At 45.4% G+C, this 13,397-nt stretch overlaps 1 protein-coding gene across 1 annotated transcript; it reads right to left on the reverse strand.

Annotated features, from left to right (window-relative positions):
• Positions 1–2,216: 2,216 nt before the first annotated feature.
• LOC308530912 (binder of sperm protein homolog 1-like) lies at positions 2,217–13,280 on the reverse strand. Its single transcript, XM_081107681.1, has 6 exons — positions 12,914–13,280; positions 8,466–8,486; positions 8,075–8,095; positions 4,714–4,743; positions 3,778–3,909; positions 2,217–3,083 (listed from the first exon to the last, which is right to left on the reverse strand). The coding sequence occupies exons 1-6, from the start codon at positions 12,978–12,980 to the stop codon at positions 2,920–2,922; spliced, it is 435 nt and encodes a 144-aa protein (XP_080963807.1). The 5' UTR covers positions 12,981–13,280; the 3' UTR covers positions 2,217–2,919.
• Between the last annotated feature and the right edge of the window lie 117 nt (positions 13,281–13,397).

Genomic DNA, 13,397 nt, shown 5'->3' on the forward strand with positions numbered 1-13,397 from the left:
CGACAAGTGCTGGAGAGGATGCAGAGAAAAGGGAACACTCGTGCACTGCTGGTGGGAATGCAGACTGGTGCAGCCACTATGGAAGACAGTATGGAGTTTCCTCAAAAAACTAAAAATGGAACTCCCATTTGACCCAGTGATCCCACTTCTAGGAATATATCCCAAGAAACCAGAAGCACCAATCAGAAAGGATATATGCACCCATATGTTCATAGCAGCACAATTCACCATAGCTAAGATCTGGAAACAGCCTAAGTGCCCATCAGTAGATGAAAGGATTAGAAAACTGTGGTACATCTACACGATGGAATACTATGCTGCCGTAAAAAAGAAGGAATTCTTACCATTTGCAACGGCATGGATGGAACTGGAGAGCATTATGCTAAGTGAAATCAGCCAGTCAATGAAGGAAAACTACCACATGATCTCACTCATTCATGGATAATAAAGACCATTATAAACATATGAACAAAAATAGATACAGAGGCAGAGCTGCCTCAAACAGACTGTCAAACTGCAGTGGGAAGGCCGGGGAGGGTAGGGGGGCAGAAGGGAGCGGTAAGAGATCAATGAAGGACTTGTATGCATGCATATGAGCATAACCAATGGACGTAAGGCATTGGGGGGTAGGGGAGGCCAGGGGATTGTCAAGGGCGGGGGGAAAAAGAAGACATATGTAATACCCTTTGTCATACTTTAAGCAATAAAAAAAATAAAAATAAAAATAAATTTAACTGCTAAAAAAAATTGTAATAAAATACACAGAACATAAAGTTTACCGTCTTAAGCGCTTTGAAGTGCACAGCTGAGTAATGTTAAGTACATTGCTGGGAACCAGTACTCAGGACTCTTCTCATTTTGTCCTCATTAAACAACTTCTATTCCACGCCCTCACTCCCCAGACTCTGACAACCACCATTGGACTCTCTGTCTCTATGAGTTCAGCTACTCTAGGTGCCTCACATAAAGGGACTCATGCAATATTCGTCCTTTTGTGACTGGCTTACTTCACTCAGCATAATTTCCTCCAGGTTCATCTATGTCATAGCATGTGTCAGCATTTGTTTTCCTTTCAAAGATGAATAATATTCCACTGTCTGCATAGACACCACATTTGGTTTCTCCATCCACCCACTGATGGACACTTGGGTGGCTTCCGCCCTTTGGCTTTGGCAAGTAATACTGCCATGGACCCGGGTGAACAAACATCTCTTTGAGGTCCTGCTGTCAGTTTTTTGGGGCGTGTGCCCAGAAGTGGAACTGCTGGGTCATACAATAATTATATATATTTTTAATTTTCTTTGAGAAACTGTCATACTGTTTTCCACAGCAGCCGTACCATTTTACATTCTCATCGACAGGGCACTAGTGTTTCGATTTCTCCACATTCTTGCCAGCACTTGTTATTCTCTGCCTCTTTTTCCGTAGTAGCCGTTCTAGTATGTGGGGGGCTACGCTCTTTTTTTATTGTCTAAAGTTTTACATATGTCTCTTTTTTCCCCAATTGAGCCCCCCCCCCTTTCCCCAGCCATTCCCACCCCAGGCAAGCCCCCACCGCCCCAGTGTCTGTGTCCATTGGTTATGCTAATATGCATGCATACACGTCCTTTGGTTGCTCTTTAACCGCCCCCCATCTCATCCTCTACCATTTGTCCCTAGATCGATCTATTCTTGTTCATCAAATTATGTTGATCATTATATCCCACATATGAGTGAGATCATGTGATATTAATCTTTCTGACTGGCTTATTTCACTTAGTATAATGTTATTCCCTCACCTGAGGATATGCTTTTTATTAATTTTAAAGAGAAAGGAAGGAAAAGAGAGAGAAACATTGATTGGTTGCCTCCTATACGTGCCTGAACTCAGGACCAAAACGACACCTAGGTGTGTGCCCTGGCTGGAAATCAAACCTGCAACCTTTTGGTGCACGGATTGAGGTTCCAACCAACTGAGCAAGCCAGCCAGGGCTACACTCTTAATGTATCTAGGAATCTAAATTAGCCACCCCCCCCAAATTTTTAATTAATTAACCACCCAAAGATTGTACGGTCGGCATAGTGAGACCTTGATTATCTAGTTAATCATGCAAGTTATGGCGAAACATTCTCAACAGTTAGAATCCTTTTCTGCCTGGCACGTCTTTGTCCCTTGGCTAAAACTCAAAAAACACTCATATTCATGCACTTTAATTCCATGAAGTCCTTTTCTTTTTTAAAAAAATGTATTTTTATTGATTTCAGAGAAGAAGGGAGAGGGAGAGAGAGAGAAACATCAGTAATGAGAGAGAATCATTGACCGGCTGCCTCCTGCATGTCCCCTACTGGGGATTGAGCCAGCATGTGCCCTCACCAGGAATCAAACCATGACCTCCTAGTTCATAGCTCGAAGCTCAACCGCTGAGCCACGCCAGCCGGGCCCATGAAGTTCTTTTTCAATGATCACATTCTATACTCCAGAGATTCCTAACTTGGGGCCACTAGGCAAGCACTCGTGTCCATGAGACCCTGGATTTGTATTTTAAAAGTATGCATTTATCAGGGTAGTGAGAACAGCTATTGTAACAAACTCCAAAGTATCAGAAGCTTCACCCAAGAACATTTTATGTCTTGCTCATAGGAAATCCAATGAGGGTGCATCTAGTTGGCAGGGATCCAGCTTCTTTCATCTTGGGGACCACCATCCCCATGGACTTCAGAATGCTCTGTGGATTCTTTGCTGATAGACAAAGACCAAGAGAGTCTGGAAGATTTTGGAGGAAAACCTATGTTTGTCCAGGACAGGAAGTAACATCCATCACTTCTTCTCATTTCCACCAGCTGGATCCCCTTCAAATCGCATCTCAGGGAGCGTCCTACCTCCCCTCCCCTCCCCAGCAAACGCTGTAGGTTCGCTCCCCTGAGGGTCCGTGCACCCCTTCAGGGTTGAGGCAAGTACATGTTATCGCAATACTTCCAGACCTTCTCTTTGTTGAAATTCCGGGTCAGTGAGCACCATCGTTTCCCAAATGCTTCCGAGTCGTCGGTACATCCCCAGTAGATGGTGCGTCTGAACCAGAAGGGAAACACGCATTTTGCGAAGTCTGCGGAGAAGAAAGAAGCCATGGGAATAAGAAACCTTCCTATCCGGTGCCTCCTCTTCATCCTAACACCCACGCACGCCCACGCACACGAGCACGAGAGCACCCACACTTTTCCACTCTTGCTCTATTCCACCCAGCGCATACGGCAGCAGCATTGGTGGCGGGTGGGGGTTCTGCTGCCCACAGATGTATCTGAATGCGCTTGAAGCACTCATCTGTCTTTGGTGCCCTGTGGTTTCCGTACCATCAGAGACCTGCACACAACTTATTTTCACAATGTAATGGCCTGTGCATTCCATTTGTTTTCTTTTGTTTTGCTAATCCTCACCCAAGGATATTTTCCCAATGGTTTTTAGAAAAAGTGGCAGGGAAGGGGAAAGGAGAGAGAGAGAGAGAGAGAGAGAGAGAGAGAGAGAGAGAGAGAGAGAGAAACATCGATGTGAGAGCAACACATCAGTTGGTTGCCTTCCCCAGGTGTCCCCAATCAGGGCTGGGCATCGAACCTACAACCCAAGTACACACCCTTCACTGGAGTCGAACCTGCAACCCTTCAGTCCACAGGTCAGCGCTCCCACCACTGAGCCAAGTGGCTACTAGGACTGTGCATCCCATGTGCAGAACCGTATGAGGACCACAGAGACGCTCAGCGCTGGGCTGAAGATGCCCCCTGAGGTCGTCAGAGGCAGGCACTCGCCTTTCTCGGAGCAGTACTTCCAGTAGCCTTCAAAGTTCTCCGTCACGGAGCACCACTTGTGCTTGGCCTTGAACTTGATACAGTCGTAGTACAGGTTGTCCTTATAGCGGAACGGAAAGAAACACTTGCCATCTAGAGAAAACGAACACACTGCCTCCATCTCTGGGCGGCGGGTTGAGGTGCTGCCATGCCCCTCTCCTCAGAAGGGTGGTTCCGCCCTGCCTGGAGCCCCCCACCTGCGTTCTGCTGGAGCTTATCCACCCCCAGAAGCGGGGCTGCTGGGCCTCTCTCCCCACGAAGGGTTAGCTTTAGACACGCACCCCTGTCCCACTATTCCCATCGCATGAACGGCCTTGACATTTTGCTTAGCATCCAGCCTCAGTTCCAGAAACCGACCCTAAGCTTAGAAACATACATGTGGCCATTTATCTATTAAACGATTTCCCTTCTGCCTCTTTTCTTCACCCTCTTCCGTCTTCACACACACCCATGTGCACACACACGTGCACACAGACACACAGAATGTAGGCTTGTATCTTTCCACACTTTTTCCAGGTCCATATGGATGTCTGAATCTACCCATCTCTCTCTGTATATATAAAAGCCTAAGCAACCGTTATGACCGAATGACCAGAATGACCGGAACGACCGGTCGGCCAGTCGCTATGACTTGCACTGACCACCAAGGGACAGATGCTCAACGCAGGAGCTGCCCCCTGGTGGTCAGTGTGCTCCCACAGGCGGAGCACCACTCAGCCAGAAGCCAGGCTCACCTATATAATAAATATATAATAAATATATATATTTAGAGAGAGTGAAAAGGAGGGAGAGAAGGAGAAACATCTGGAACCAGCGACCCTTCAGTGGGCAGGCCAGTGCTCTAAACAGTGACCCACACCAGCCAGGGCCATAGTAAACGTTTTATGGTCAACCTACCTTTCATTTCTGGAAAGTATGGCATCGTTTCTGAAAAATAAAATTTGAAGCTGATGTTTATTTTGCTCTTATGTCTTCCAACCAAGAACACGGCGTGAGAGTCTGTGTTTTAGAATCACTTTATGTTCTTCAGGACGATGTTATCATTGACTTCCCCTAAGTCCTGCACATTGCTTGCCGATTTCACTCCACGGCGGTTTTCACCATTGATGTAAAGTAGAGTGCTTCCTTTTCATCAACATGTAGTAAGTTCTTACCAGCAAGGAGAAAAACGATTGACTGTGTATGTTTGTCTTATATCCAGCCACATAGCCAGCGTCTTCTCTTAAAACTCGTCATCTTTCCCAGTGTTCCTAGGCACTTTTAAGTTTACCATCATAAAATAATGCTGCCCATAATTTTCTGTAGGCTTACAGGCTATTTCCTTTTTGTAGTATCACCTACGTTAGAACACCCCCTCCCCCGATAAGGTTAACGAGCACTGGTCAAAGTAGACACCCCTGAGCTCTGTACTTCCCTGGTTTTGCTTGGAATGACATTCAGGTTAAGAATGTTCATTTTAGCATGGCGAATAATAGCACAACAAATAGAAATCAATCCAAAAATGTTCATCACTACGGGAATTTTAAAGTAAAATATGGCTTTATAATGTCGTACGAGCAAACAGGAGATATAACATAGGAATGGAAAATTTTGGACTTCATCTGTAGGTGACAAAAGGCATCTCCCTTATGTTCTATAAGACTAGTTCTGCAAAAGGAAAGTCACATTATAAGGTTGTATATAATGAAATATTTGATCACGTGAAAATATTAACAGTAAGATTGATTGCTCTCTTCCTTTTCCTTAAGCATTTTAACATAGAATGTACTTTTTTTATGTTCAAGGACATCAAGTAGTAGTTTTGCATGAAAAATATGATTTCTTACAGGAAAAAAATATATAATGTTCAACAACTTCACATTTTATTGCGAAATATAAAAAGAAAGTGTAGGTTGAGAAACCAAGATGGTGGCATAGGTAAACACCTGAAATGGCTGTCTCGCACAACCACTTCAAAAATACAACTAAAAGACAAAACAGACATCATCCAGAACCACAGGAAGGCTGGCTAAGTGGAAATTCTACAACTAGAAGGAAAGAGAAAAGCACACTGAGACTCAGGGGAAGTGCGGAAGTAAAGTGCAGAGGTACAGAGGCGGGCGCCTGAGGAAAGGGCTGGCAACAGAGGATGCTGGTGTCTTTTCCAATCAGGAGGGAGTCTCAACCTCCAGACTGCTCTGAACTCCAGTTCCGGGAGAGTCTCTGGGGACCCAGACCCATATGGGAGAAACTGGACTGTCTGGCAGCAGGCAGAACTCAAGGGCGGCTTTCTCTCAGGTGCTTGCAGCAATAACCACAGGACACTGAGATGATTCACTGAGACCCCGGGCCCCTTAGGGCTGGGCTGAGGATCAGCCATAGCTGTTTGCTCCGACCTGTTGATTCCCTGAGACCCCGCCCCACCCAAGCTGCTAACAGAGGCTTTTGCATATGAATAGGTTGGCCATTTGAGATCTAAAATTACCTAACAAACTGCAGCTGGGTCAGAGAGACCCAGAACATTCAAAAGAAGGCCCAAAGCCCCACAGAAGCTTGAATTGCTTCACAGCTGGGCCTCATCTGGGCACCTCCATACCCCAAATAAGGAAGAGGAATCTGCAGATCTCTGTGTACCTCCTGCTGAGTAGCTTCAGGCAGAGGCTAAATTAGCACCTCCTTAGAGATCCAAGAGCCTGTGTACCCAGTGGTCAGATTGGGACCATCTAGATTACAACTCCTCAGATCCATAAGGGACACACTCAGGGGGCAGACTCAGAGAGCACCAAAGCCCCACTGAAGCAAGTCTTGGCTCATAAGGGAGTCTTCAGCACAGAAGTTCTCCGACTGTATGCACAGCTGATTCTCACAGACAATTGGCCTGGAGGTCAATTGATACCAACAACAACCAAGGCTTAACTACAAAAGACTGTGCACACAGCCCACAAAGGGGTTCACCAAGAGTGTCTACCTCAGGTAATTGGGGAGGCTGAGCCACTGGGCCCTATAGGACACCTAGCACACAAAGCCACTCTATCAACACATGGAAGCAGCCAAAATGCGGAAACAAAGGAACAGATCACAAATGACAGAAATGGAGGAAAGCAAACTGCTGGATATAGAGTTCAAAACCACAATTATAAGGTTTTTCAAGAATTTTCTAGAAACCGCCGATAAATTTAGTGAGACTCTCGAGGATATGAAAAAGGACCAACTAGAAATTAAGCATACACTGACTGAAATAAAGAATAATATACAGAGATCCAACAGCAGACAAGAGGATCCCAAAATCAAGTCAAAGATTTAAAATACGAAAAAGCAAAAAACACCCAACCGGAAAAGAAAAAGAAAAAAGAATCCTAAAAGATCAAGATAGTGTAAGGAGCCTCTGGGACAACTTCAAGTGTACCAACATCTGAATTATAGGGGTGCCAGAAGAAGAGAGAGAGCAAGATATTGAAAACCTATTTGAAGAAATCATGACAGAAAACTTCCCTACCTTGTGAAATAATAGACTTACAAGTCCAGGAAGCGCAGAGAACCCCAAACAGAAGGAATCCAAAGAGGACCACACCAAGACACATCATAATTAAAATGCCAAGGGCAAAAGACAAAGAGAGAATCTTAAAAGCAGCAAGAGAAAAACAGTCAGTTACCTACAAGGGAGTACCCATACAACTGTAAGCTGATTTCTCAACAGAAACTTTGCAGGCCAGAAGGGAGTGGCAAGAAATATTCAAAGTGATGAATAGCAAGAACCTACCACCAAGATTACTTTATCCAGCAAAGCTATCATTCAGAATTGAAGGTCAGATAAAGAGCTTCACTCATAAGAAAAAGCTAAAGGAGTTAATCACCACCAAACCAGCATTATATGAAATGCTGAAGGGTATCCTTTAAGAAGAGGAAGAAGAAAAAGGTAAAGATAAAAATTATGAACAACAAATACACATCTATCAACAAGTGAATCTGAAAATCAAGTGAATAAAAAATCTGATGAACAGAGTAAACTGGTGAATATAATAGAATCAGGGGCATAGAAAGGGAGTGGACTGACAATTATTGGGGGAGGAAAAGGGGTGTGGGGGTGTGGGAAGAGACTGGACAAAAATCGTACACCTATGGATGAGGACAGTGGGGGGATAAGGGCAGAGGGTGGGGTGGGAACTGGGTGGAGGGGAGCAATGGGGGGAAAAAGAGGAACAAATGTAATAATCTGAACAATAAATATGAAAAAATAAATTAAAAAAAGAAACTGTAATAAAAGTTTTGAGCTACTCACCAGCAATTGGCATATCATAAACTGAAAGACACAATTTTAAAGAAATATTTATTTCACTAGATTTAGCCTTGGAAATAAAATAAATTTTACCAAATTATATCCGAGTACTCATAATATTTTAAAGGTGATGCATCCAAATTTCAATAGTGCTCATTTTTTAATGAAATATTTGATCACGTTTAAATATTAACAGTAAAATTGATTGCTCTCTTCCTTTTCCTTAATGATTTTTAACGTAAAATGTACTTTTTTTAAGTTCGAGGACATAAAGTAGCAGTTTTTCATGAAAAATATGATTTCTTACAGGAAAAAAAATATAATGTTCAACAACTTCACATTTTATTGCAAAATATATAAAGAAACTGTAATAAAAGAGTTTTGAGCCACTCACCTGTAGTTGCCACATCATAATCTGAAAGACACAATTTTAAACAAATATTTATTTCATTAGATTTAGCCTTGGAAATAAAATAAATTTTACCAAATTATATCCTAGTAATCATAATATTTTAAAGGTGATGCATCCAAATTTCAATAGTGCTCATTTTTTAAAAAATATATTTTATTGATTTTTTTACAGAGAGGAAGAGAGAGAGATAGAGAGTTAGAAACATCGATGAGAGAGAAACATCGATCAGCTGCCTTCTGCACATCCCCCACTGGGGATATGCCCACAACCCAGGTACATGCCCTTGACCGGAATCGAACCCGGGACCCTTCAGTCCGCAGGCCGACGCTTTATCCACTGAGCCAAACCGGTTTCGGCAATAGTGCTCATTTTTAATAGCGTGATTAGAAATTAGATTTCTAATTTTCCCCTTTGCCTTAACTATAGTTTCCAAATACTGTTATTGAACAGGAAAAATTAAAATTATTTTTAAAACAAAAAATTCAGCAGGCAACAGCAATTAACTTTTCCCACACTTTCCTACAGAATAAACCACATCATAGTAGGAAATATGTGTCCTATCATTTCACCCTTCTTTTCTGTTCTTATTTCTTTTTGGTCCTCTCTGAAAGGTACAAGTTGAAGAACGTTTTATGGAAGTATCCTTGGCTTTTACAATGAGATCAAATTAGTTTTAGCATCTGCTAAAAAAGAACCTTTGCATTCAACTCGATCGGTTCGGTGTGAGGATGAGATGAACACATATTTGCCCCAGTTGATTGGGCATCGTCCTGTGCACCCAGAGGCCACCCGTCCGATTCCCGGTCAGGGCACATGCCCGGGTTGTGGACTCGATCCCCAGCAGGGGACCAGCAGGAGGCAGCTGATCGATGTTTCTCTCTCACATCCCTGTTTCTCTCTCTCCCTCTCCCTTCCTCTCTCAAAAAAATAAAATAAATTTTAAATACTGTGAATGAACAGGTACCTCAGGGCTCTGAGGCACACACGGAGCATAGAAAGCACGTAGCAGATGGGGACAATTTTGTGGCAAGGATAAGGAGTTCCCTTCTTACAGAAATCGTTATTATTTCCTCCCCTATCCGATGACTCGCTCAGGTTGGCCATACATTTTCACAAACCATAGAGCACTTATAGCCACTAAAAATTGCTGCAGAATTCAAGCTTAGGGGCCTTTCATGTCTGGCAAATATTGAAGTTACAGGAAATCTCAAAGAAAGTAATAAGGCATTGGCCATTGTTTGCAGAACTTCAACTGCTTCTCTAAGACCAGGATGCAGGCTGCATCTCAATGCCTGTAGGTGTTAAACAGGCAACCTGTACAAAAGATGAAACTTCTTTCTCTAGGAGCAGGAAATGCGGCAGCAAGAGGGAGAGAGTCCCTTACAGGTGAAAGATGCCAGTAGGAGGACACAAATATGCATGGACAGTGCGGAGATGTGGCTAAAGAAGGGGAGGGTTGAGGGGGGCAGGGGGTGGTAAGCTATCAGCCGAAGGACTTGTTTGCATGCCCATAAGCATAACCAATGGACGCAAGACACTGGGAGGGAGGTGAGGGCATGTGCAGGGTGTAGGGGTGGCTGGGGGAAGGTCAATTGGGGGGAAAAGGGAGACATATGTACTACTATTTGTAGTACTTTAAACAATTAAAAAAGAGAAAAAATGTTAAAAAAAAAAAAAAAAGGAAGGAAGGAAGGAAGGAAGGAAGAAAGAAAGATGCTCTCTGCCCAGCTGACGTGGCTCAGTGGTTGAGCGTCGACCTATGAACCAGGAGGTCATGGTGTGACTCCAGGTCAGGGCACATGCCCAGGTTGTGGATTCCATCCCCCGGCAGGGCGCATTGGAAGGTAACCAATCGATGTTTCTCTCTCTCTCCCTGTCCCTTTTTCTCTCTTTAAAATCAATGAAAACATATCCTCAGGTGAGGATTATAAAAATAAAGAAAGAGAAAGGAGCCGAAACCGGTTTGGCTCAGTGGATGGAGCGTCGGCCTGCGGACTGAAGGGTCCCGGGTTCGGTTCCAGTCAAGGGCATGTACCTTGGTTGCGGGCACATCCCCGGTGGGGAGTGTGCAGGAGGCAGCTGATCGATGTCTCTCTCTCTCATCGATGTTTCTGACTCTCTGTCTCTCTCCCTTCCTCTCTGTAAAAAATCAATAAAATATATTTTTAAAAAAAGAAAGAAAGAAAGAAAGAAAGAAAGAAAGAAAGAAAGAAAGAAAGAAAGAAAGAGAAAGGAAATAGGCTTTCTCAGAATCTTTAGCGCAAATCCCAGTTGTCACCCGCAAGCTGAGTGGCTTTAGGAAAATGACCCAGCCCCTCTGTGCCTTGGATTCTCTGCTACAAAACTAGGGCCATGCTGTCACCTGCCTGGTGGGTTATTAGGAGGAACAGATGTTTTATGCATATAGACTCCGTAGAATAGCGTCGGGAACAAAGAAAGCACTTAACTGAGAGCTGCTATTGCTACCACCAATGTCATAACCATTGAACTGTCAGCAGCAGCAGCACCATCTTCATCACCGTCGCCATTTCTTCATCACCACTGTCTGTCACTAGCGAGATTCAGGCTAGACTTCGGGGAGGGCTTGGTGGTGTTTCTGATACGGAGTACAACATATTTCTCCCATGTTTGTCACCCTTCTCACTCCCTCCTGAATTCTCCTCTTAGGGATTCATGCCTTTGGAGCGGTCGCTGCCTAAATGGAAATCCCTTCCTCAAGGAAAGAGAAATGAAGACGAGACCGCTGGGGTACGGAGGGGAGGCAAAGGCACTGAGCATCTTCCCAGACCCGGGCGCGACGCCGAACGCATCAGAACGTTGGGAGACAAGCATTCTCTCCACCGTCGCACAGACCAGAGAGCTAACATCCCGAAGACGCAACTGAGCTCCGTAATGTTGCTGAGTGGGTCTGGCTGCTGTATCACCTGATCTCACTGCTCTGTGGAACCCAATGAACAAAATTAACGGATGAACAAAACAGGTCCAGAGACATGAAAGCAAAGAACAGAATTCAGAATCTCAGAGGGAAGGCAGGGGTGAGGGAGGGTGGGTGGGTGGGAAGAGATAAACCAAAGAACTCGTATGCGTGTATGCATAAGCCGCGGTCACAGACAGTGTGGTGAAAGCCTGTGAGGGGAGGGCGGGGTGGTGGGGAGGGAGTGAATGAGGGAAAAGGGGACATCGTAATACTTTCAACAATAAAGATAAATTGAGAGAGAGACAGAGAGAGAAAGAGAGATCAGTTGCCTCCTGTATACACGGAGTCCTAGGTATGTGCCCTGACCCGGAATGGAACCTGCAACCTCTCGGTGGGTGGGACGATGCTTCATGCAGCTGAGCCACCGGCCAGGGCACGGAGATAATATGCGGGAAAACATGACATGATGTTTCAGGAGGCCAGACACTCACATGGAAGCGATTTAGGGCCATCTTCACCAGTTCTTTCCCTTCCATGGGTGTTTTAAATGCACATACAGAAGTGATATCCCATAAAAGGATGTTTGTCTAGGTCAAAAACTGCTCTTTTTCAATTGGCGTGAAATAAAACATCCAACTGATAAGCAAGCAGTGATCACAGCTCACTGAAGACTATCTTTTCGTTTTTTCTGGTTGTTTTGGGGGTTTTTTAGACCTTTATCAACCCCCGTGTTTGATTTCTTTTTCTGCGAAGATGGCCTGGAAATATTTACAGTCGTGCATGCGCCCTAGCTGGTTTGGCTCAGTGGATAGAGCGTCCGCCTGCGGACGAAAGGGTCCCAGGTTCGATTCCAGTCAAGGGCACATGCCCTGGTTTCGGGCTTGATCCCCCGTAGGAGGTGTGCAGGAGGCAGCCGATCAGTGATTCTCTCTCATCATTGATGTTTCTCTCTCTCTCTCCCTGTCCCTTCCTCTCTGAAATCAATAAAAATATATTTAAAAATATAATAAAGTCACTCATGCAAGATCCTGGTCCCTGGCCATCCCATAAAAAAACGGCTTGGGCAGCTCTGGGTAACCCTCGCCACATTCCTGGGAAATGCATCGGCCACGAAATCTCTTCCTCCGTCGGCACCTTATCGTGGTTGAAGGTGACATGGTTGGTAAAGGAATGAGACAGGCGTCCCAAACCTTCGTTTCCTTGCAAACCCCTACAGGAGGCATTTAACACAGACTGGGATGGAGGGAGGCACCGCTTATGTCAGGAGAACTTTCCAGCTGACATTCCCGGGCTTTCGTATTTATTACTGGAGCCCCTTTTATGTTTTATTGTGTTTGGTTTGGTTTGGTTTTCAAGCCCAGCAGTGGACCATGTGTGTGAACTGGACAAAGTAGAGAGCGCCTTTCTCCTTCTCAGAGCCCAAGACCGAAGGGTGAGCCTCGCCCTCCCGGGGCCCGGGCTCGGTGGCCCAGGCACCTGTGCCCAGCCCCACACACCGTCCCAAACTCCTCACCTTCGGCGCTGACGGCGCTGAGGAGCCCGCAGGCCCACGCCAGCAGGAGCCCCGCACGCCGTCCCATGCTCCTCCTCCGGCCGGGACTGGGGCGCCCGGTTCACCCTCAGGGTTTATAACCACAGCCAGGCCTCCCCTTACTGCCCCCTCCCTCCTCCTCCCCGTCTCCCGGGCTCCATTGTAGCAGCTCCTCCTTCTCTCGTCCCCTTCCTACTTCTCATCTCCTTCCTCCTCCTCCTCCTCCTCCTCCTCCTCCTCCTCCTCCTCCTCCTGCTCCATCTCCTCCTCCTCATCCTCTCTCTGTCTCCCGCCCTCTGTCTGTCTCTGCTCTCTCCCCTTCTCCCTGCCCCTCCTCCCTCCTTCCTCCTCCTCTTTCTTCTCCTTTTTCATCTTTCCTCCCTCCCTCTCGCTGCCCCAAAGCCAGACAACCTACTCTGCACAGGAAGAAACACAGAAGGAAAAAAAATACTTAATTGGCACTAAA

This window comes from Myotis nattereri, assembly GCF_964212035.1.
Source record: "Myotis nattereri genome assembly, chromosome: 15".
Lineage (NCBI taxonomy): Eukaryota > Metazoa > Chordata > Mammalia > Chiroptera > Vespertilionidae > Myotis > Myotis nattereri.